Source organism: Lonchura striata, chromosome 12 (assembly GCF_046129695.1).
Source record: "Lonchura striata isolate bLonStr1 chromosome 12, bLonStr1.mat, whole genome shotgun sequence".
In the NCBI taxonomy this organism is placed as follows: Eukaryota; Metazoa; Chordata; class Aves; order Passeriformes; family Estrildidae; genus Lonchura; species Lonchura striata.
The window spans coordinates 21194864-21216005 of NC_134614.1; the positions used below are offsets into that span (position 1 = coordinate 21194864).

Sequence of the window (21142 nt, forward strand, 5' to 3'; positions counted from 1 at the left end):
TGAGGTCAGGGAACATGATTGCTTCCCCTGACTTCACTTCAGTCAGTTTTATTCACTCCAAAAACAAGAAGAAGGAGCTGCATCAGCTGTAAACTTGCACTTACTCCACTAATTGTGTACAGAGTGATCAATATATAAATCAAATGCTATGTCTGTGCTGCATTAAAACATTATCAAACTCCTGTGTTCCTCAGCTCCTTAACGGGGCTCCGGGAGCAGCACGGAGCTCCTGTTGTGCCTGGTTCAATAGTTTCCCTAAGCTGAGCTGTAAACTTGTCTCTAAAAGAAAAAATAAGCTGACCTACAGGTAACAGAGCTGCATTGAATTCATCTCGAGCACATGTTAAATTTTCTTGACACCATTACCCTTTTCCTTAGGAAACTTCAGAGTGGTTTTGATTAATAATGAAAAGAAGGAAAACAACCTGTAAAAGCAAACCAGGGCAACTCGGTGGCCCATCTGCTTTCAACCTTTTGCTCTTTGTATTCTCAGCAAAAAGAACAAAATCTCATCAAGCTTTCTTTTCAGCATTGCACAGGACTTTAGACTATTTCCTATGCTCAGCTCTTTGGAACAACAAAACAAAATAATTAAGGTAATTGTTTGCAGCAATGTTAAATCAAGTCGATAACAGGAGACAAGATCTCCAGATCCAACCCAGGCTCTGCAAAGCATTTATTGAACAACCTGGGCTAAATTGTTTAACCTATTTGTGCTGCTCCCCTGTCTTTAAAGTGAAGGTGCAGAAACCTTCCCTGCCCTGGCATCTGTCAGAGGGAGTGTTGGTTTTTGTTTTGGGGGCTTTTGGAAGCCCAGGGCCAGAAACATCCCTAGAAAATCCTGGGGTTACTCCAGCTGATTGATGGTGTTGAGGCTCTGTGGCACCTCAGTGCCAAGGCACAGGTGAGACATCGCTGAACCTCAGCTGGGTGTGAATTCACTCCTTTTAGGTGTGAATTCAGGTGTAAATCCCACCTGCCTGGCTGCTGGGAGCAGAGCAGCTCAGAGGGCACTGCCCATAGCACTGATGTCTCTGCTGCTTCACCAGCTCCACCATCAGCATTGACTTTGGGGTTTCCTTGCTCCCTAGAGCTTGAATTAGTCTAAAAATTGGCCAGATTTCTGTAGATCTCTAGAGGAAGAGTAAAATCTGTTGCTGCAGTAAAGCCTCATTATAGGCATGGTGTTATGTTTCAGAAGGGATCAGTTTGGGAACATCTGTCATTGCTCTGTCACAGAAGGTGAAGAGTGGAGCTGCAGAGAAGCTTCAAGTTGAGTTTGGGGAATTGGGCATGATCAGGGACTTGCTGAAAACTTGCTGTAATTAAAGGGCTGCTCTCAGAGGCCAAGCAGGCAGAAAAAATGTTCCTTCCTCAGCTGCTGTGCCCTCTGGTGAGTTCTTCCTGACTTCCAACCTTTGATGGAGAATTAAATTTGGAGAAGGAAAAGGGGATGTCTTGTCTCAGGGACACTGTGGTGACTCGTGAGGGTGTCCAGTGTGCACAGGAATGGAAGAAAGGAGTGGGGTCCCTGGTCTACCACCCAATCCCCCAAATTATCCCAAAGGCTCTGCAGGGAGTGTGCTGTACCCCAGCTGCCTGACAGGAACAACCAAATCTGCTGCACCACCAAAGAAATCCTGGCCCATAGGCTTGGAGAAGACCTTTTCCTTGGCACAGGTGATCCCAGTGGGGCTCTGTATGAGGAATGTCCAAAGGCAGGAGGTGTCCCTGAAGGTTTTGGGCAGAGCAGCTCCTGAGCTGTGTCTGTGTTCCAGGGCTGGGGTTGGGATGTGTGGGACTGGCCTGGATCCTGCAGCTCTTGCAGAGTTCCTCTGAGGAGATGGCAGCAGTGGCCACATTTCAGCAATTTCTGCACCCTGCAGCTGCCTGAGAGAGCCATCACCACCAAAATATCCCAAACTGTGCAGAGCTGGCCCTGATTGCCCTCACGGAGTGTCCACAGGACAGAGATCTCCTGTCCCTCTCACACCATGCCTTGAATAATTCGGGTGCATTCTGCTGGGCTTGTTGCCTCCTTCTTTGCAAAGAGTAAGATTCTGCATTCTCAGGAGAAGATATTCATTCTTCTGTTGTTTCCTTTCCAAACATTTCCTTTGGTGAAAGTGTGAATGTTACCAAGTGTGTCTTGGAGTGTGGGAGCCCACGTTAGGCTGAGATGGTTCCTTTAATGTACAGTGCACATAGCTTGGATGGATGCATTAATCATATTCCTATTGCCTTTGTTATGGTAATGGCAGAAACAGGCTCTTGGGGTTTTTTTAATTAAAAAAAAAAGGAAAATGGGTTTGGGTTTTTTTTAAGATGCGTTATATTTCAGCAGCTAATGAAGAGGAAATAATGATGACTGTGCACTGTAATCTGTATTAGAGCTCTAATTAGACTATAGCAGAACTGCTTACAGATATCTTTTAAACACCTGCTTGGTAATTTTAAACCCCACGTGCTCCTCCATTCACCAGAGCAGGAGTGGTGGGAGGACTGAGGTAACACTGAATCATGAAACAGAGCACACATCAGCCTCCAGGTGTGTCTCTTGTTTGCCCTGCTCCATGTGTCTGTAAGAAAAGGATCCTGTGGATGGTCCTTGAAGGGCCCTTTGTGTGGGCTGGGATCTCTGTTGCCCGTGGCAGGTGTTGGGAAAGGAGTCAGATACATTTTCTGACTCCCTTGTGACCACCCAAAGGCAATGTCACCACATTCAGGACAAGAATTCCCAGTTCAGACTCTGGTCCTGCTTGTCTTAGACCAGAATGTTCTGTATCGTGCCTCCAACATTCACTTATTGATTTAGTGTGAGTGTGTGTTTTGGAGACCATAAAAAGCTCTAAATCTGGAAATAATGCTGGCCTCCATTTGCAAAGCTGCTTTGAAGTTGTCTTTTACTACCATAAGAAACAACAAATATTTTCATTCTGTCGTCTCATTTGCTTTCACATTTCTGTTAATTATGTAAATAATTTAATTCTAAACATGAATTACAAATGTGCCCCAAATCAAGCAGACATTAGAGTTCCTAACTCAACCCTACCTGTGATCCAGCTTGTTTCTCTCAATTCTTCCCAAAGGAAACCTTCCCTGACTTCACGTTCAGGTATTGGAGGATGTGAAGCTGTTGGGGCCTGAGATCTGAGCACAGCCCAAATGAGGGTGCTACAGGTAAGCAACTCTCATTCAAAGCCTTTATTTGTTTTTTTAATCTTTGCAATGAAAATTTTCAATGGATGCACTAAATCCTGAGACAGTGACATGTTTAAATGGAGTATGACCACATTTTTTCATGGGGTAATGCATTTAAATGTAAACAGCAATATTTTTGCTCATAGATATGTCAGACTTATTTTCTGTATTTTGAAATTTTTGGTAACTACCTGCAATTTCATAAAACCCAGTTTCAGGTGGCAATTGGGAGCTACAACTGGTCTCATCCCCTCCGAGGGATCAGTTCTTCCTTGCAGAGCTGCTGTTGCTTTATGTAACTTCTGCTCTGAACCCTGAAGGCAGCAGTAAAATTTGGGTAACTTAATGCAACCCCCACAGACAGGACAGAGCTGAGGAGGAGAAGAGTTCTGGGGAGTTCAGCTGTCCTTGGGAGGATTAGAGTCCCAGAAGAGGAAAGATAAAAGGACCAGGTAAGTGGTGAATCCAAGTAGCATCATATGCCATGGGAAGGTGTGAAGGCAGGGAGAGAAAAGGAGAATCTCCTTTCCTCTTCCTCCCTCTGTCCAGGCTCTGTGGTAGATGTACACATTTATATATGTGTTCATTTATAATGTATATAAATGTACACATTTATACCTGCTGCAGTGGCACTCTGGGAGGCAGACACATGGAATTCCTCAAAGTGTTTTGGGGCTGGTGGCAGAGAAAATCCCTGAGATTTCACAATATTGGTTGATCTGAAGGGATATACCAGGGACTGAAGTAGTGAAAGGTGCTGCCCTTGGATGGGAGGCAGCAAGTAACAAAAAACTGACTCCAAAAATAAGACAAGGGACTTATTTGGATTCAGCAAGCAACTAAAAATCCCAGAACAAAGCCCCAGCAATTTTTGTCATGTTCCTCACTGGGATAAACGATGCTCTCAGCACCAGCAGTGCTGGTGGAGGCAGCAGAGCAAAGAACAAACGCGCTCATGCAAGGGACCTGGGAGGCCAGAGCTGAGTCTGGCAGAGCCCCAGGTGGCTGCTGTGCCTTGCTGAGCCTTGCTGGTGGCTTGGTGACAGCAGCTGCTTGTCCCCAGTGCCCCGTGTGGCACGGCTGGCACCGGGAGCCGCGGCTGTCAGAGCCACGCTCGCCCACCAGTGATGCGCTGAGCAGGGACCTCGAGGGCTCCTGAGAAACCCAAACTCATCTTTCATGATGCTGCTGGGCTGGTGCTTCCCTTCAGTTCAGTGGGAAATCAGCCCACTGCTGCTGTTCAAGGGAGGAAATTAGAAATTGGCCTTTTAAATTCCGCTGTGTGCAGCTGGGCTGGGAAATCCGAGGGGGTTTTGTTGCCGCTCTCAGTGCTGGGGTGTCACTGCCTGGTGTATGTGAGACAAGTCTGTGCCCTCCTCTCCCTCACTTGTGGCTTCAGAAGTTGTGTCCCCTCTCCAGAGGAGATGTGCCACCTCACCAGCATGAGATAAATGGCCAGTGCAGAAGAGCTGGAATAAAAACCCTCTGGAGGGTGTGCACTGCTTTCTGGGGTCAGATCAGTCCCTCCAGGGGCTCTGCCCTGCCAGCTCCCCAGTGCATTTCAGGTGAATCCAAGGATCTTGGTTTGTGTTGCTGTTTAATTGCTCACCTGTATCAGCAGCATTCTAAGACATGAGCCACATCAATCTAATCACAAACCCAAACAAAGCAGCAGTCACTCAAGTCCTTTATCTATTGGCAGGCAACACCAAGCCCTCATTTTTATCCATTCTGCATACACACAATTTTTCTGCAGCCTTCATCAGCACCAGGAATTCATCATCTGAGACTAACATTTATTTCAGTAAATCCAGTATGTGTCTGCCCCTGCCCTGACTGCTCAAACACACAGCCACATCAGAGCTGCTCGATCGGAAGGCGATGACAAGGGTCATCATTTTATTCTTTATCTCTCGCTCTTGGAAGCCAAAGCAAGGCAAGAAACAGCATCCTGGGGAGCTCGAGGGTGTGGATGACAACCTTGCCATGCCTGGCTGTTCATCAGGGTGTCACAGGAGGATGAGGAGCAGCGGGAGGCAGAGCTGAGCATCGGTGCCCGCAGCCTCGCTGCCAGCCCTGTCAGCCCCTCAAGCCACGTGGGGAGAAGCCAAAGGGCAGAATTGCCATGTCAGGTAGGAAAGCTTCAGCCTGGTCAAAAATCAGCTTATTTTCTGAAGATGAGGCAGGTTTGAATTGAGTTTGAATGTTTCATGCTTCTCCCCTCAGGGCTGTGTTTTTGGGAAGAAGGTTTCGTTCGGCTACTTTCCACTCATGCGGCATTTACGTGCCTAAAAGGATTCAGCTGTCAGAGCCTGACAAGCACTGAAAAGCTCTTGTTAAGGTCACTGGTATCAGAGAAATGTCTCTCCTACAACATCCCAGCGAGTCAGGGCCACTGGCACTGGGAGACAGGGGCTGATGTCAAGGCACTGTGCTGCAGCAGGACCGTGCCCTGCTGTCCTGGCATGGTGTCTCCTCCCGAGGAGAGCCGTGGAACTCTGCCCCAGCTAAGTGCAAAAAAAAAAACCCAGCTCTAAACATCCCTGACCTTTAAATTCAGGCTGCAGCGAACAGATCTGCTGCTAACCAAAAATCCAGGCTTGCTTTCATGTGCCTGAGTGTTCAGGGAATAGATGTAGCTTAACATGCAAATGCTGTGGCTTCCTGCAGCACGCCGCTGCTTTTCAAGCTCTCTCATTTCATGCTGTTACCTCCATCCCTGCTGTGTCTGTGAAAAGAGCCTCTCTGAGGAAAAGTTTCCCACAGACACAAAACCCAACTGATGCTGTAAAAAAGCCCAACAACCAGTGACTTACAATTTAATTTCTAAGTGCAGTGTCCATCTGCAACCTGGCAATCAGCAGCATCTGTGCTGCTGGCATGTGGAGAAACCAGCCCCTCACTCCCTCAGGTTTCTGGCTGTGTGTTTTATATATTTGTCCTCATGTTTAAGTGAAGAAGTCCTGAATTTGTGAGCCAGGAGTCCTGTCCTGCCATAGGTGTGCAAGGGAAGGTTTTCCCTCTGGAGCAGCGATGCTCCAGTGCCCTTTGATCATCTGAGCATCTCTGTGTCTGAGTTCCCTTGCTCACAAAATTCAGTGTTCTACACAGAGAAGGAAATAGATATCTCTTGTCCCAGGTAACGAGCCATAAGAGAGGGAAAATGGCCTCAAGTTGTGCCAGGGGAGGTTTAGATTGGATATTACAAAGAATTTCTTCCCTGAAAGGGTTGCTAAGCCCTGGAAAAGGTTGCCCAGGGCAGCAGTGGGGTCACCACCCTGGAGGGATTTAACAGAGCTGTGGATGTGGTGTCTGGGGATGTGGTTTAGTGGTGACCTTGGCAGTGCTGGGTTAATGGTTGGACTTGATGATCTTAAAAGTCTTTTCTATCCTAAATGATTCTGTGGTTCTCTGTTCAAATGCCTTTTTTCTTATCACCACTGAAAAATGCTCTTCAAGCCCATGTACAGCAGCTGCTGGGCAGGTGGGACTCATCAACAAATAATATTTTCTTGGCACTTTAAATATTTTCCTTGAACCTTTCTTGGATCCTTAAAGCAACACATGAGGCATTATTGACAGGTGAAATAGACAAAATGTTCTATGTTTCTCTAATTCTCTTTTTATTCTCTTCTAATTTCAATTTTCCCATTCTACACCACTGCCATATTATCCAACATTTAAATCATATTGTCCCTCATAGTGTCTGCTTAAATTTATAAGCTTGTCTGGTTGTTTTGGCCGCAGGAGACATCATGAATTCCATCAACAATTGCTCTCCTTGGGAGCTGGTCCCAGCCCTGTGCTGCCCCAGCAGGAGGAGTGAGTCAGGAGCTGCTTTGGGAATGGCAGAACTCATGTGGCTGCACCTCAGCTGGGCTGGGACTGGAGAAAAGAGCACATGGAATATTGGAAGTTAATTCAAACTCCATAGAAATGGGGTAAACAATGAGATTTAAAACTGATTTTCAGCAATTCAGTCCTGAAGTTGTGGCTATATGTAAGGGAGCCCGTTAGCAGATGATCCAGGCCAAGAAATCAAAGCATGGTCTCTAAAATCTGGGCTTTCATCCCAAATATGCAGCTGGGTGTTCATGCTGCCTGGGTGTCAGGGAGAATTCTGATCCACGAGGCATCAAGAAAATCAAGAGATATTTGGTTAAAAGCCCTGAGGAGGGGCCTGACCCTGTCCCACACAAACTCCAATGAAGCAGGGAAGTGGCCCCACGCAGCAGAATCTCTTCTCTTGAGCTCCAAGAGCAGGAATGAGTTGCTCATAGGAAAAGGAGGTGCTGGGAGCAGTGCCTGGCTCTCAGCTGGGCTTTTCTCAGGCTCCACCACGGTGTTCATGCTCACATGGCATCACTCTGACCCCTCAGGCACCTTTTCCCTCTGAACTATCATGGACCACTCCTGAATTCTGGCAGCACTCACCCAGGACAGATGGGCTCTGCCTCTGAGAGCTCTAAAACATCACAGAACTCTCATCTTCTGAAGAAAGCCTTCCCCAGATGGGTCTCATTTAAAGCATGGCCTTTCTCATTTCTTCCCAGAGGACAGCTAATTAAGTGCAGAAGGGACAGCTCTGCTCCTCCCAGGGCAGACACAAGTGGGTGTTTGATATCAAAACATTTATGGTTTGGTTTGGTTCCAGCACATCAGAGAGGAGAGATGATGAACTCAGTAGAATAAATATCAATAGATGTTTTGAACTCTCCATTTTGTCTGAGTTTACCAGAGCTGGCCAGAAAGAGGTGAATTCTTGAGAAATACCTTGTGGAAGAAAATGTGTCTAATTTTTTACTGCAGTGGCCAAACCCAGTTCAATCTGTGTTATCTCTCGTGAGTTCTATTAATAGTCTGCTGCCAAAATTGGTGGTTGCAGCTGAGGAGCTCAGAGGAGGTTGAAACCAAGCTCTTCTCTTGCTTTCCAAGCTCTGCCTGTCCCAGTCCAGTTGTTTCTGGCTGCCATCTCCCAGTCAGTTGTCTGTGGTGGGAAACTTTATTCCCTTTTCCTCTTGCGCATCAAAATGTCTCCAAGAGGAGATTCTCCTCCAGGCAGGAATCCCTGGAAACTCTGGATCTTTTCAATCTTTTCACAAACTGATTCCCAGCCTCATCTCTCTTCTCTTACATGAGCAATAAAATCCCTTCTCTCCTCCTCTTTAGCTGAACTAAAGTGGCCAATTTTTAACCTGCTTTTTCCAAGCGTGTCTGCATGGTACAAATGAGGAGTTCTGGCTTATCTTCTGTTATGTAAATATATTTTTGTGCTTCCCAAACAAAGTTTTTCTTTCCTTTTGATCTGGCTTTCTTGTAGCCAGTTTAACCTCCAGAAAGAGTCAGAACATTCACAGAGATTGCCCCTGGCATTAGTCCTGAGGAAAACTGGAGAGAGAAAAGAAAACTCCAAATTACTGCTGAAAACAGCTTGTTTAGAATGGATGCTCACCAAAGGAAAAGGTTGTCTTTCAGTGTCCTTTTTAAAGCAAATTTTTGCTTAAAATAGCTGGGACCAATATAAAAATAGCATTTGCTCAGTGTGATATAAGATGAAAGTGGTGCTTTTCCAGGGAGGTGGCTGTGCCCCAGACTTGTGCTGTGGGCAAATCTCAGAATTGCTGGAGTTATTTTTACCCCTCTGCACTTTTTGTGCCTAAATTTTTCACTGATTGCTTTGGGCTGTGATGGCAGGGCAGGTGTAGTATTCCCAAAAGATACTTCAAACTTCTACAAGAAGAGGCTGATTTCAGTTTTACTGATTTCACAGCATTAATTTTTATTAGAGTTATTTCACATAGTCACCATATAGAGTTACATTTCCTAATTCTAAAACTAGCACCAAAGCACCAGTACTAGAGGGAAGAAAAAGAGCGCATGCAGTCTGTAGATAAAAATGTTTAATTCCACTTAAATTTGTTATTATACAGAAGATGTAACAGTAAATATTTTGGCAGCATTTTGGGTAGAATGACAGCAGAAGGTCTGGCCAAACTCATGGTTTTGTTCCAGTGGTCAGGGCTACCAGAATGGTTTTTATCTGGCAAAAATACATACAAATAAATAAATATAACAATATATATACATTATATATGTAAGTACCTAAAATTAATATTTTCTATACTATATATTATATATGTTATTATATTTAATAAAGAAATTGTATATCTAGAAATACATTAAAATATATAAAGATACATATATATGTAGATATATAAATTATAAACAGAAATATATAAATATATATATATAAATATAAATAAATATATATATATATGTATATAAAATTTTATATATGGAATTTATATAGGGCTTACATATGTGTTTTCCTGGATGCTTCCCAGGTCTGCTGCTGGTACCTCCTTGAGGAAAAAGTGCCTTTATTGTAAAAACCAACCAGCTGAAGATGTTACTGAGGTCATGGATGTGAAGGCAGGAGGAAGCCCTGCCCTGGGAGGCTCTGCCTGGAGCCTCCTGGTGACACTCTGGAATTGCAGCCAGCAGGAAAACTTGGCAGAGCTTTGCTGTGCCTCAGCCCTGCCCTGCTTCAGCAGGGCTGATTGATCAGCCCAAGGCTGCAGAAATTGGGGTGAGGGATTCATTAGCCTGGGATCAGGCCCTCAGCACTGGATACTCTGCTTGCTTGAAAATAGGTAATTAATGGTGCTTTATTTTTTCACGTTTCCCAGGCAACACAAACCCCCAAGACATTGTTTTCCAGACCATGAACTGATGCTTTTGGCTGCTGCAGAAGCTGTCCCATCTCGTCTGAAGCTGCTGAAAAGGTACCAAAGCCATATTTTTTGTCATTATAGTCTATTTACATCCTATATCCAAAAAGCAATGATGATCAGATGCTGCTGCTGAAATGATCTGCTCTCACCACAGAACTCATTCAATCAGCAGCAGAGTGCTCTGCTATTCAAATAGATAATTAGTGTTGTGACAAGGGTGACTGTAAATGCCTCAGTTTGCTGGCAATGTTAGGAAGTGTGACAAAAATTAAATTATTTGTCTGCCTTAAGCATGGCCCTCCTTGGATTGTTAATGAGGGAAATTCTTGTTAAACACTTGTCCTGTTCAGACTCCTTTACAGGTGCTGGGAGAATGATTTATTCTTTGTATCAACAGGGCTTTCCCCTGTTTTCCCTGACTCCTTTTTTGTGCTTTTCCCTGATGTGAGAGATCATTGCTTGTGTTCCAGCACGACAGAGAGATTTTCCCCAGGGACAGCAATCCCTCTCCTGCCCATCCTGGGAAGGAACTGGCTCAGGGGAAGCCTTTGGGTGCTCTAATCTCAGGGGAAGTCACAGCAAAAAAAACCCAAAAAACCAAAAAACCTGCAGTTCTCTCTGGGGCTGCAGGGTCAGGGCTGCCTCAGGGTTTGTGTTCCTGGCTGTCCCTGCCTCACTTTGCAGGATCAGGAGGCTCCAAGACTCCTGAGCAGGAGGATGCTCTGGAAGCAGGGAGCCCCTCTGGAGCTGCCCGTGGCTTCTGTGCAAAGGAATCACATTAAATGTGTATTTTCATCCATGGCCACGTGCTTTGGCAGCTGGGCTTAGGTCCCACCTTTTCCCAAGGGGATGCAAACCCTCCCTGTGTCCTGGGACACTCCAGTCCTGCAGCCTTGGCTCCTGATGGAGCAAATCCCTGTCCCTGCTCTGCAGTTCTGCATCTCGAGGAGTGCAGGATTTGGGAGGGTCAGGGCTGAGCAAGCAGCAAGGAGCTGGGCTCCCCCAGAAGTTTCTCCTTCCTGATGGACAATTTTGGCTGTCCCACTGTCCTAGGAGCTGGGTTGAGTTTAAATTGTCACGGGCTGGATGAATGAACATCCTGAAGTTGCATCCTTTCACAGGCTCCTAAAGGGATGCTGTTGATTCTTCTTTTTTCAGCCTCTGCCAGTGCCTTGATGTTCTCCCCACCAAGGGAATTAATGTCTGGGAAGGAATGGAGAGCACAGCACAAAGAGCAGGCATGGTCCAGACCTCACAGGACTAATTATGCTCTTAAAGGGTGAGAAAATAATCTCGGGTACATTGGGAAGAAAGCATCTCAGTAATGGTGCACGGGGTTACAGGCATGTCTCCTATATTTGGGCATTTGAAAAAAAAAAAATAAAAAGGGTTTCAAAGACACTTTTTGACCTCAAAAAGATCAGTGAGCAGTTCAAGAAAAGAAATTTAATTCCAAGTTGAGTTTATCATGTTTTCTTGACCCTTAAGGATGGAAAAAGCAAAGGAAGGATGCACATGAAGGTCCTGTGAAATTCTAATATCAAAAAACTCTCATGCACAAACTGCGAAGTCTGAAAACAGAGTTCAAACCCGCAGCAAGCGAAGAGCAGGGGATGAATTCCAACGAGGGCACTGCAGACACTGCAGCCTGGCAGCTCAGGCTCTGCAGGAGCAACCAAAGTGTTGGAATCTGTGCTATTGAGATGATTCTGAGATTGTAAAAGTCTCTTTCTGTCAGCCCCCTGCCAAAGCAGAAGCCATAATTGGTCTGTGCTGGTTTCCAGGTTGTTTATTCTGTTGATCTCTCACATGTTCTGCTGCCCTGCCCAGCTCTGTCCTGCAGGGCAGCGTGTGGGGCTCTGCCCTCAGTGGGATGTGACAAACATTAAATACCAGAAACTCCCTGGGCTGCATTTTCAAGAACGTGCCAATATCTGTCACCTACGTTGGACAGTGTGTCCCCAGCCTGAACCAACAGAAAAATGCCAACACCACAGTGAGACATGGAGGGCATGAAGGAGGAGAAAAAGGACAAGGCACACCCAATTTCCTCCAGCTTGTCCCCTTTGGACCCCTCGTCTAGAATCCTAAAATTTTACTTTTGCACCCGTGCCACACTTAATTATTACTGATATCAAACACTCAGAGCTGGTAATTCATCCTGTAAGGTTGAAAACTCTTTTCCATGGCCAGAGATCACAGCCAGTGTCTCTGGGGGCTCTGTCCAGGGGGGTTCCTGACCCCTGCCAGGGTCCCAGACCTGCCAGGGCAGCCAGAGGGAAGCCCTGGATTCCCACACCAAAGGAAAGGTGAGAGTCTCTTTATTGAAACACCAAATTCTGGGGGCAGCTCTGAGAGGCAGGACAGAGGACAGCCACTGGCACAAGAGGAAAACAGGGAAATGGATCCCAAATGGGTGCCAGGGTTATTTGAGAGTGACAGTGGGCTGTATTTGTGGCAAATACTCGTGCACAAACACACTGGTGCCTTCTGAGGGCATCTCCTAGGGACAGTCCCTTGCTCTGGCACCACCTGCCAGCAGGAGGAAGTGGCAGAGCTGGCACAGGACTGTCCTGGAGGGGATGTCCCAGGGGTGACAGTGGGGTGTTCCACCCTCAGCCACCTTGGGAAATACTTCCGAGCCAAAGGTAAGACTCTAAAAGCTGTGCAACAGAGCTTGCTGAGGCTGCTGAGTTCACAGAATTCACAGAATGAGATCTTCAACATCATCCAGCCCAACCCAGCCCCAACACCTCAGCTGAAAGGTGGCTGTGCTCAGCTGGGGCTGGGCTCTTTCTCCAGGAACTGACAGAACCAGAACACACAGCCTCGAGCTGCACCAAGGTAAATTTAGGTTGGATAATAGGAAAATGTTTTTTACAGAAGGGGTGATAAAGCTCTGGAATGGTTGCCTGGGGAGGTGGTGGAGTCCCCATCCCTGGGTGTGTTTAACAAAGCCTGGATGTGGCTCTGGGTGCCAGGGCTGAGTTGAGGTGTTGGGGCTGGGTTGGACTCGATGCTCTTGAAGGTCTCTTCCAACCCAGTGGTTCTGTGAGTTCAGCCTGGAAAATGAGCAATTCTCCCTCCTGGGCTGCTCCCTCCTCCTCAGAGCCCCAGGCTCTGTGGGATTGCCAGGAAATCCCTTTTCCCAGGGACAAGGCTGCTCCCCAGAGCTGCTGAAGGTGCTCCACATCCCCCAGCCCTGGCAGCTCCAGGCTCCCAGTGCCTCTCTCCATCCATCAGCCCTGACAAAGCAGCAGAAGGTGCACTCAGGTCTGTCTCTGCTAAACACATCCCTTTTTATTGATTTGCAGGAGTTCACAGCATTAGCATAAAACAATCGAGGCGGCTGTTTCCCCTAAGAGAGCCAGGGCTTGTTTACAAACTCATTTTATTTTCACAATATTCCTCTGTTATTTATTTCAGACAGAGCTGCCAGATGAATGCACTCCCTCATGCTGGACAGCTTGCTTTATTGCCTGTTATTAAGACATAACAGATATAACCTGACAGGCACTGCCCACATCTGCCTGCCACCACTGAAAGGCAAATTAAGTAGAAAATAAGAGATCTCCAATATTTCCTTGGCCTGAAGTGATATTAGTTTTTAACTCATTTTGTATTCATAGAGAATCCTGCATGTTTGTAACATATCCTGCAGTGAACTGTTCAAAAGAAAAGTTGGGTTTTAAAAAATTCTTACTCCAAGTACCTCTGAGAAATTCAGGCTTTAGAATGCAGCTCTGATGTTGGATGAGGAATTGAAAATAATGCAATTTTTAAAACTATGACTGAAGCCTACCATTCTTCCTTATGAGATTTCAAATATTAGATGTGACAAAGTGATGGTTATTCTGGGGAAGCCTAAGCCCAATGGAATGGCAGAACCACCTTCCCCACCACCTGTAGTTGTTAAGTAATTGTATAAGTTGTATAAGTAATTACTTATACTTGTTGTATAAGTAATTCTAGTCATATTTTTCATTATTATTTTTTTTCTTCCCTTTTTTTTTTTTTTTTTCACCCTAGGACTGAGTTTCTAATTTGGGATAGTCACAGGAGCTGCTCTGGAAATGCCTGCAAGATGCAGGATTATCCCTTGCTGCCTCTCCAGCTTTTCCTCCTGCACTTTCCCAATGCCAGCTTGTTTTTTATCAACCCACTGGAGAAACAAGACAATTCTATTAATGCAAATAATCCTGAGCTGCATTAACATGACAGGAGGAAGAAAGAGAGCTCAGTTTAAAGGAAGAGTAATCTGGACACTGGAGGAGGCAGAGCAAGGCAGGAGTGCCCACCTACAACCACCTGACAGGAAAAATCTGATTTACTCAAGAAAAATTACTCCACTCTTTGTGTGTAAGCACACACTTGAGATTTGTTGGGATCATTATTAACCCTTATTGCAGTGCCTGGATCAGCTCCCTATTATGCAGGTAGGATCCAAAACTTAAAATAAATAGTTTGTGCTGTGCCTGTGTTCCCCCAAAAAATTGGTTTTAGTGCTGGAAAATCTCAGGTTTTATGGGAAGCTGCAGGGTGTAAGGAACAGGCAACTGCAGCAGCAAACAGGGCCTGCAATTTAATGCTAAATAGTGATACACTGAATAAATTATTATAAAAAATGAACTCTTCCTCAGTATAATTACAGTGGTTGTTTTTTTTTTTTTTTCCCACTTTAGGGAAGAGGAAACAGCCTCATTGGATAGATGGGAAATGGAGGTGGATTTTTGCCCATCCTGATGCAAACCCAGGCAGAGGAGGCACTCAGAAGCTTGAGCACAACCATTTTTAGATGTATTAAACCCCCAACGTGTGCAAACATGTAATAGAAACAAGCAATAACACTTTGAGATTTTCTATTATCCCTCAATGTAATAAATATTTTATTACAGCAATAGAAAAGAATGCATACAGATAACCATAGGATACACACACAACTGGAAGTTCAAGGATAAATTTCAACCTTTTCAATATGAAACAAGGTACTGGGTACATATCTCATGGAGATATAGAACTAGAAATCAAGTAATAATACAATGTAAGCGCATGAAAAATGGGCAGTACAGGAACCCGGACTAGAATTTTGTGAAACAAGAGCAAGAGTCACCCTTTGTTGCATGAAATATAACTATTTACTCACTAGGAACACCTGGATTTCCATGTCCCACCCACCCCCCTGTTTGCAAGTGTCTGAAAACAACACTGGTCAGCCACATGGAAAAGCAACTAATTTTTAACTCTTTTATGCTCTCTATGTACAGTATATACAGCTCCTGCTTTCCTCAGCAGCACTTTGTCTCATCTGCCAGCTGAATGCATATCAAGGTATTTTTTTCTACAGTGCTACCATAATTTTATGGATCCTGGTTCTCCCTTTGTAGCTGTGTGTATTGTAATAGTATTGTGAAATGAAAAAAAAAACCCAGTCTTTGAGAGGAGATGCTTTATGTCATGTGAACATGTGCTGAACAGGGATGCTGTGACCTCTCTAAAAGGCTGATGTGACTGAAGCCACAACTCTTAAAAGTCAAATGGAGCAGGATTAATTTATCTTTAATTTACTGCCATGAAAGAAAGCACAGATTTCTCTTCAACAGCAAGCCTGAAGTGTTGTTGTACCGTTTTTTTTAATATCCTATGAACTTCCCAGACTGATGTGACAGCAGGTGGGACAGAGCAGAACTGGCTCCAGGGCAGCAGGAGGGAGAGGTCTGCCTGCAGGTCTGAATTCAGGGTGTTTGCAGTGCAGGGGGCAGGGAGAGGAGCAGGAGGATTTGGGGATGCAGCTCTGGGAGGGAGGGAGGGAGGGGGTGGCTGTCCCTCTTCCTAAGGCCGTGGTGCCCCTGCAGCTCACCAGGGCTGCCAGCTGGGCAGGAGGACAAGAAATCACCCTCCAGGTGGGAGAATCTGGCTTTGAAGGAAGCACCTGGTTAGGGAAAGGTGAGGTGGGATGAGCACATGGATTTCAGAATTTGCTGGGTATTTGAGAGGTGCACAAGAACATCCTCAATCACAGCTGGGAGATAATTCCTCAGGAGCAGCAGTGGAGGCCCTGCCTTTGCCCTGCTTCAGATGGGATTTCTTTGGAGATTTCTCTTGGGATTTTTTTTTCCATTTAGAGCAACTCCCACAAAGGGCAGCAGGAAAATGATCCGAACTGCTGGGTGATGGCACTGCCTTGGGAGCAGCCACGGGGTGCTCGTGTTACCCTCCAGCTGGTAACAGCCACAGCTCTGATTTCACCCCTTCCACGTCAAATGCTATTTTAGCAATGCAGGACAGACCCAGAACAATTCAGGGCTGCTGCAAAAATGGGGTTTCTCACTCTCCCTCACAGCCCTGACCTCACAGTGCCATCCCTCCCCGTCTATCTCAGACTGTATCTGAAGTATGTAACATGTAAACTCCTTTGGTTCAAGTATTAAGGCATTTTAGATTCCTTTCTAAAGGATTTGCTAAACTTTACATGGTATTTTTACTTCAACTTACAGTGAAATATAAAGAATTTAAAAACACGCCAGGATAGAAGAAAAAACATGCATTAACCACTGCAGTGTTTTTAAAAAAATGCACTTTAGTAACCAATTTTTTTTTTTTTTCCCAGCAAATGCAAATATATCAGCACAACACAGAATTAAGGGTCAAGGAAAATATTGTTGCTAAGAAGCTGGAGACACTGAAGATACTCAAGACAGATGGGCCAGAACCTCTTGCATCCATACCTGTGACAAAGGAAAAAATGAATTCAGGATTAAATGAAAGCATAAGTACGTGCTGTGCCACATTATTACTCTTCCTAGATGCTAAGCAAAAATTACTGTAAATTTTTTCTTAGAAGTAGTAAAGATGTATAAAAATAAGAGTAAATATTTAAAAAATACAGAGATGCTGTGATCATGAATGGTTTTAGTGCTCTGGTGGTGTTTGGTCAAATGTTGGACTCGATGATCTTGGAGGTCTTTTCCAACCTTAATGATTCTGTGCATCCACTTTCAAGGTAATTGTTTTTAATTTGTTTAAAAAAAGGATAAAGAGTAAAAAAAGTAACATTTTTAATACCAATCTCCATGGCAATTTACCAGTTCAGCAGAATGGAGTTTGCCATGCATAAGGGCAGGAAGACTTTAAATGCTTTCCTTTTTATTACCTTATTACCACAAAAACGTCTAAGCGTTAATTTTAAGAATTTTCCCCCCATCAACAAAGGAAGCAAAGACAAGCTGGGACAAAATGAAGTGGTTCAACCTACTGGCTAGTCTGGGGATGAGGATCTGCTCGCTGCTGCTGCCATCTCCCCCCTCCGTGGTGGCCCTGACCTCGATGAAATAATCGTCCTTGAGCTGCAGCCACAGCTCGGCCGTGGTCGTGGCCGTGGTCAGCTCCTCCACCCGGCTCTGGCTGCTGGTCCTGTACAGAACCTGCAACACAGCACACCCTCAGCCCCTGCCCTGCCCCCAGCAAACAAGCTTTCAGCTTTTGGAAGCGATGGGATGAAAGGAAAGATCTGATTTTTGGTTAATATTCCAGGGTGGAATTGTATTAAAGGGAAGAAGGGAACATCAATCAAGTGTTCTCTTTTGAACACTGATTCAAAAATGTTCAAAGATTTGAACATTTTGAGATGTTCAAAACCATTTTTTTGAATGTTTTTTTGTTAAAAAAAAAAAGAATTAATTTCTCATTCATTTTAAAACCTTTTTCACCTTTTATTCCAGATATGATTTAAAATGGCACAACGGATGCCAATACATATTATGTACTATTTTTTTTACAAGATGAAATAATGGGTGGTGGGACACTGGAACAAGCTGCAAACATGTACTTCTTGCCAATAAAACTCGGTGAGTGATGAGATCTTCAGCCTAAATCTTTTATTCAGGAATATATCATGCGGATTCAGCTGTACAGAGCTTAGCAGGAGCATCCTCAGCTGTTCTTTTAGACACACTTTGCATGACATTCTAAAGCACTTCTACATTTGTGTGCTGATCAGATTTAGAGCAGGTGTAACTGTGTAATTTCTATCAGAGAAATGAACATGGCCCACAGCAGGTAAGAGAAGAAAGGTTTAATAGTATCAGTTTAATATATGTGATAATATATAATAAATGTAATAAATACACCTGGCCAGCAATGGAAGCTGCATCCATCAGGCTGTATGTTATTTATTTCTTTCAAAGTTTTATCCATTACACATTTAAATTAAGAGTTATGGATTGGTAAGTGTTTAAATGTTCTCAGATCCAGGTGTGGGTGGCATCCCACGAGCTGAGCAATGCCAGCACGGGCAGGAAAAGGGATTAGGGGACATTAATGGTGAGACACTGTCAGAATACCATTTAAAATCCCTAAAAAGGAGACCCCAGTGAAATGCTTTAGGGGTGGGATTGTGCATGCAAACAGACAAGTGCTGGAATTCTAGATGCTGAGAATTTGAAACTTTCCATGCTTAAAAACACAGACCTACAAGAGAACACTACATTTGACCTGAGGTCATGGAACAGGCTTTTAAAATTGATTAATAGCACTGGGATTATGGGTGTGGAGTTGGTTAAAAGTCTGTAACATCACAGGGTGGAAAACTTAAGAGTTTGGGATTTTAGAATCTAGAAATAAATATGAAGCAAGATGAAGGTTTTAGGGTGGAGGCAGGTTGTTCTTCTTCACCTTCTTCTTCCTTCTTCTTCCTTCTTCTCCATGGGTTTGGGTGATGTTTTGTGATTGGACAGAAAAGTCCACAGTGCAGGCTTCGAGGGATTAATTATTGGGTTAAAAGGGAAAGTAATCTAGGTGTTCTTTCTTAACTGGATATTTTAGTTTTAGAAGACCCTGTAACAAGAGTTAGTTAGCCATTCTGTGCCTTGCTGATGAAAACGCAAGGCAGTGAGGCTGTAACATAGACAAGGAATAAGAAACACCCGAGTCCAAACATGGAATACTGTCTGAAATGACTTCAGTCCCGACCTCGAGAAATGGACAGACAAGAAATCCCAGCTCTGGGCTGTTCCCAGCTCTGTCCCCACTGACCTTGTACCCCGTGACCTCGGACTCGTTGTCCATGGCTCTGACCTCCTCCCAGCTCAGCACAACCCTGGAGTCGGTGACGTTCCACACCACGTTCCCTGGAGGTTGGCTGGGGGCTTCAAGCACACGACAAAAGCAGGACTTTAATTGAATTGCCATTGGTGACTGATTCAGCTGCTCAGGTAATTGGCTGCCACTGCACTTGGGATGCAAAACCAACCCCAGTGCAGGCTCCTCTCTGTGCACGTTATGGTTCAGAGGCTAAATTCGAAAAACAAGGAAGGAAAAAGCCAAAACGGCACACAAATGTTGTTTCTGAAGTTGAAATATCTGTTGCTGGTCCTTCATTCAATACAGCCAGACAGAAGCATGTGCCTTAGGACATGGGTGATTAATCACAAACTATTTTGTACAAACTATTTTATTACAAACAATGGGTGATGAAGAACAAACTCTAATGATGGTAACAGATAATTTCTAGGTTTAGTACAGTGCCAAGATTAAGAAAATTCTTCACAATAGAGTTTTAGACAAATTTAGTCTCAGTGATTATTCAAATTTACCCACTATGTTGATTTACTTTAAGATGTTTGTTATGGAAAATATTTGCAGGTCTTTTTTGTCTGTTGGCTCTTCCAACTCGAGTTGTGGTTCTGAAGTGAGCCTGTGCCAAAAGTGGGCTTTGGCCACGGAAATCTGCAGGGATTTTTGGTTCATTAGCAACCCAAGCCTGTTATTTGCAAAGCAGCTGCATGCTTTGGGCTCTGCCCCCTCGTGCACCTTGGAGCTGCCAAACCTCCTCAAACACCTCAGGTTGGTTTCCCAGAAAATGGGTCCTGCAGTGACACAAATCAATGATTAAAATCTTTCCTAAATGTGTTAAGGAAAACAATTTACTGCTGCTGTCACCTAGTGGAGGCAACTGCTGCTTAGATGGACTGAGCTGTGATTTGAGAGTAGGTTCCAGTTTTACACTCAGAGTGGTTTTGAACACTTGTATCCATGTACTTATGGGTTTTTTCCTTTATCCCCCCCCTCCTCTTTTCAATTCTCTCACACAGGAAGTTCTCTGTCTTCTTCCCATAAGCACTCAGATCAAAACCCACCTGATTATACTCAAAAAACAGAAAAAAACTCCTGACACTTAAAAAAAAAATATTTCAAAGTCAACCAACCACCCACAGCTATTTTTTCCACTATTTGTCGTGTTCTGTGTACTGAGGAAGATTTAACCTGATGTTCTAATAATAACCACTTCTTGTAAATGTAAGAGGAGATTGTTTCACTCCTTAGAATGAAGTGTTACAGCATGTATGAATCGTTTTCACACTGAGATATTACAGCTGAATTTCAAAGGAAATGAGTCATCCCTGAAATCCACAACAAAATATTAAGATGACAAGTGGAAAAAAAAAAAAAAAAAGAAGAGTAATTATCTATAAAAACTGTAAGCCTCTGTCTGTGGGATTCAGAAGCTCCATTTGCTGCAGAGACCAAAATCTCCAGCAATCGTCAGTGCTCAGAACTTCATTTGTGGCAGGTCCTGATCCATCAAGTCACATCAGGACATGTCCAAGGAGCTGCAGGGATTTCTGAGCTGCTCAGGAGCTGAAAGCTGCTCCCAGGCAGGAACTCCTCCCAGAATTAGGAGATGATGGACAGAACATTGGGTTTTATTTTAAGACTTTCGAAATATGAAATAATTGTTACAACTTAGCCAAGTCTTCCCCACCCACTTGGCATTTTGCATAGCAATATTTAAACCTCCACTTGTTATTCTGGGCTGTAAATATGCATATTTCAAATTTTAAAGCAAAGGTATACTTTCAATTTTGAAATCCACCGCCAGTAGAACTGTTTGTGTTTGATATGGGAAAGAGTTTCTGAGATGTACCTGGCAGGTCCTGTGGGAGAATGCAAACCCTTCACAGTGAAAACCACACCGATCACGAATATTCAAATTAAATCACAAACTGGGATTGATTAAAAATTACACATTTGAATGAAAAATCACTTTTTTCTACTGCAGTAGCATGGAGAATTATTTCTCTCAGCAATTCAACTAATTTATCAAAATCTTCACACTGACATTACATGCTTTTGCTCTCCTTACTCACCAGAAAGATCCATGGACATAATGCCATTAATTTTCCTTTTTAATTATTCCAAACAGCAGCATC

At 44.2% G+C, this 21142-nt stretch overlaps 1 protein-coding gene and 1 long non-coding RNA gene across 3 annotated transcripts in view; both read right to left on the reverse strand.

Moving 5' to 3' along the window:
• Window positions 1-9086: 9086 nt before the first annotated feature.
• On the reverse strand, window positions 9087-9564 carry LOC116184099 (uncharacterized). Its single transcript, XR_004148837.2, has 2 exons — window positions 9519-9564; window positions 9087-9241 (listed from the first exon to the last, which is right to left on the reverse strand). It is a non-coding gene; the product is annotated as an uncharacterized LOC116184099 (long non-coding RNA).
• Window positions 9565-14790: 5226 nt separating this feature from the next.
• Window positions 14791-21142, reverse strand: part of LOC110475079 (contactin-3) — a 102909-nt gene continuing 96557 nt past the window's right edge. For both annotated transcript variants that reach the window (XM_077786187.1, XM_021538960.3), the window contains exons 19-21: window positions 18966-19078; window positions 17188-17356; window positions 14791-16660 (exon numbers count right to left, since the gene is read on the reverse strand). In XM_077786187.1, coding sequence (XP_077642313.1) covers window positions 16557-16660; window positions 17188-17356; window positions 18966-19078 — 386 coding nt within the window. In that variant the 3' untranslated portion in view covers window positions 14791-16556. The remainder of the gene's footprint in view (window positions 16661-17187; window positions 17357-18965; window positions 19079-21142) is intronic.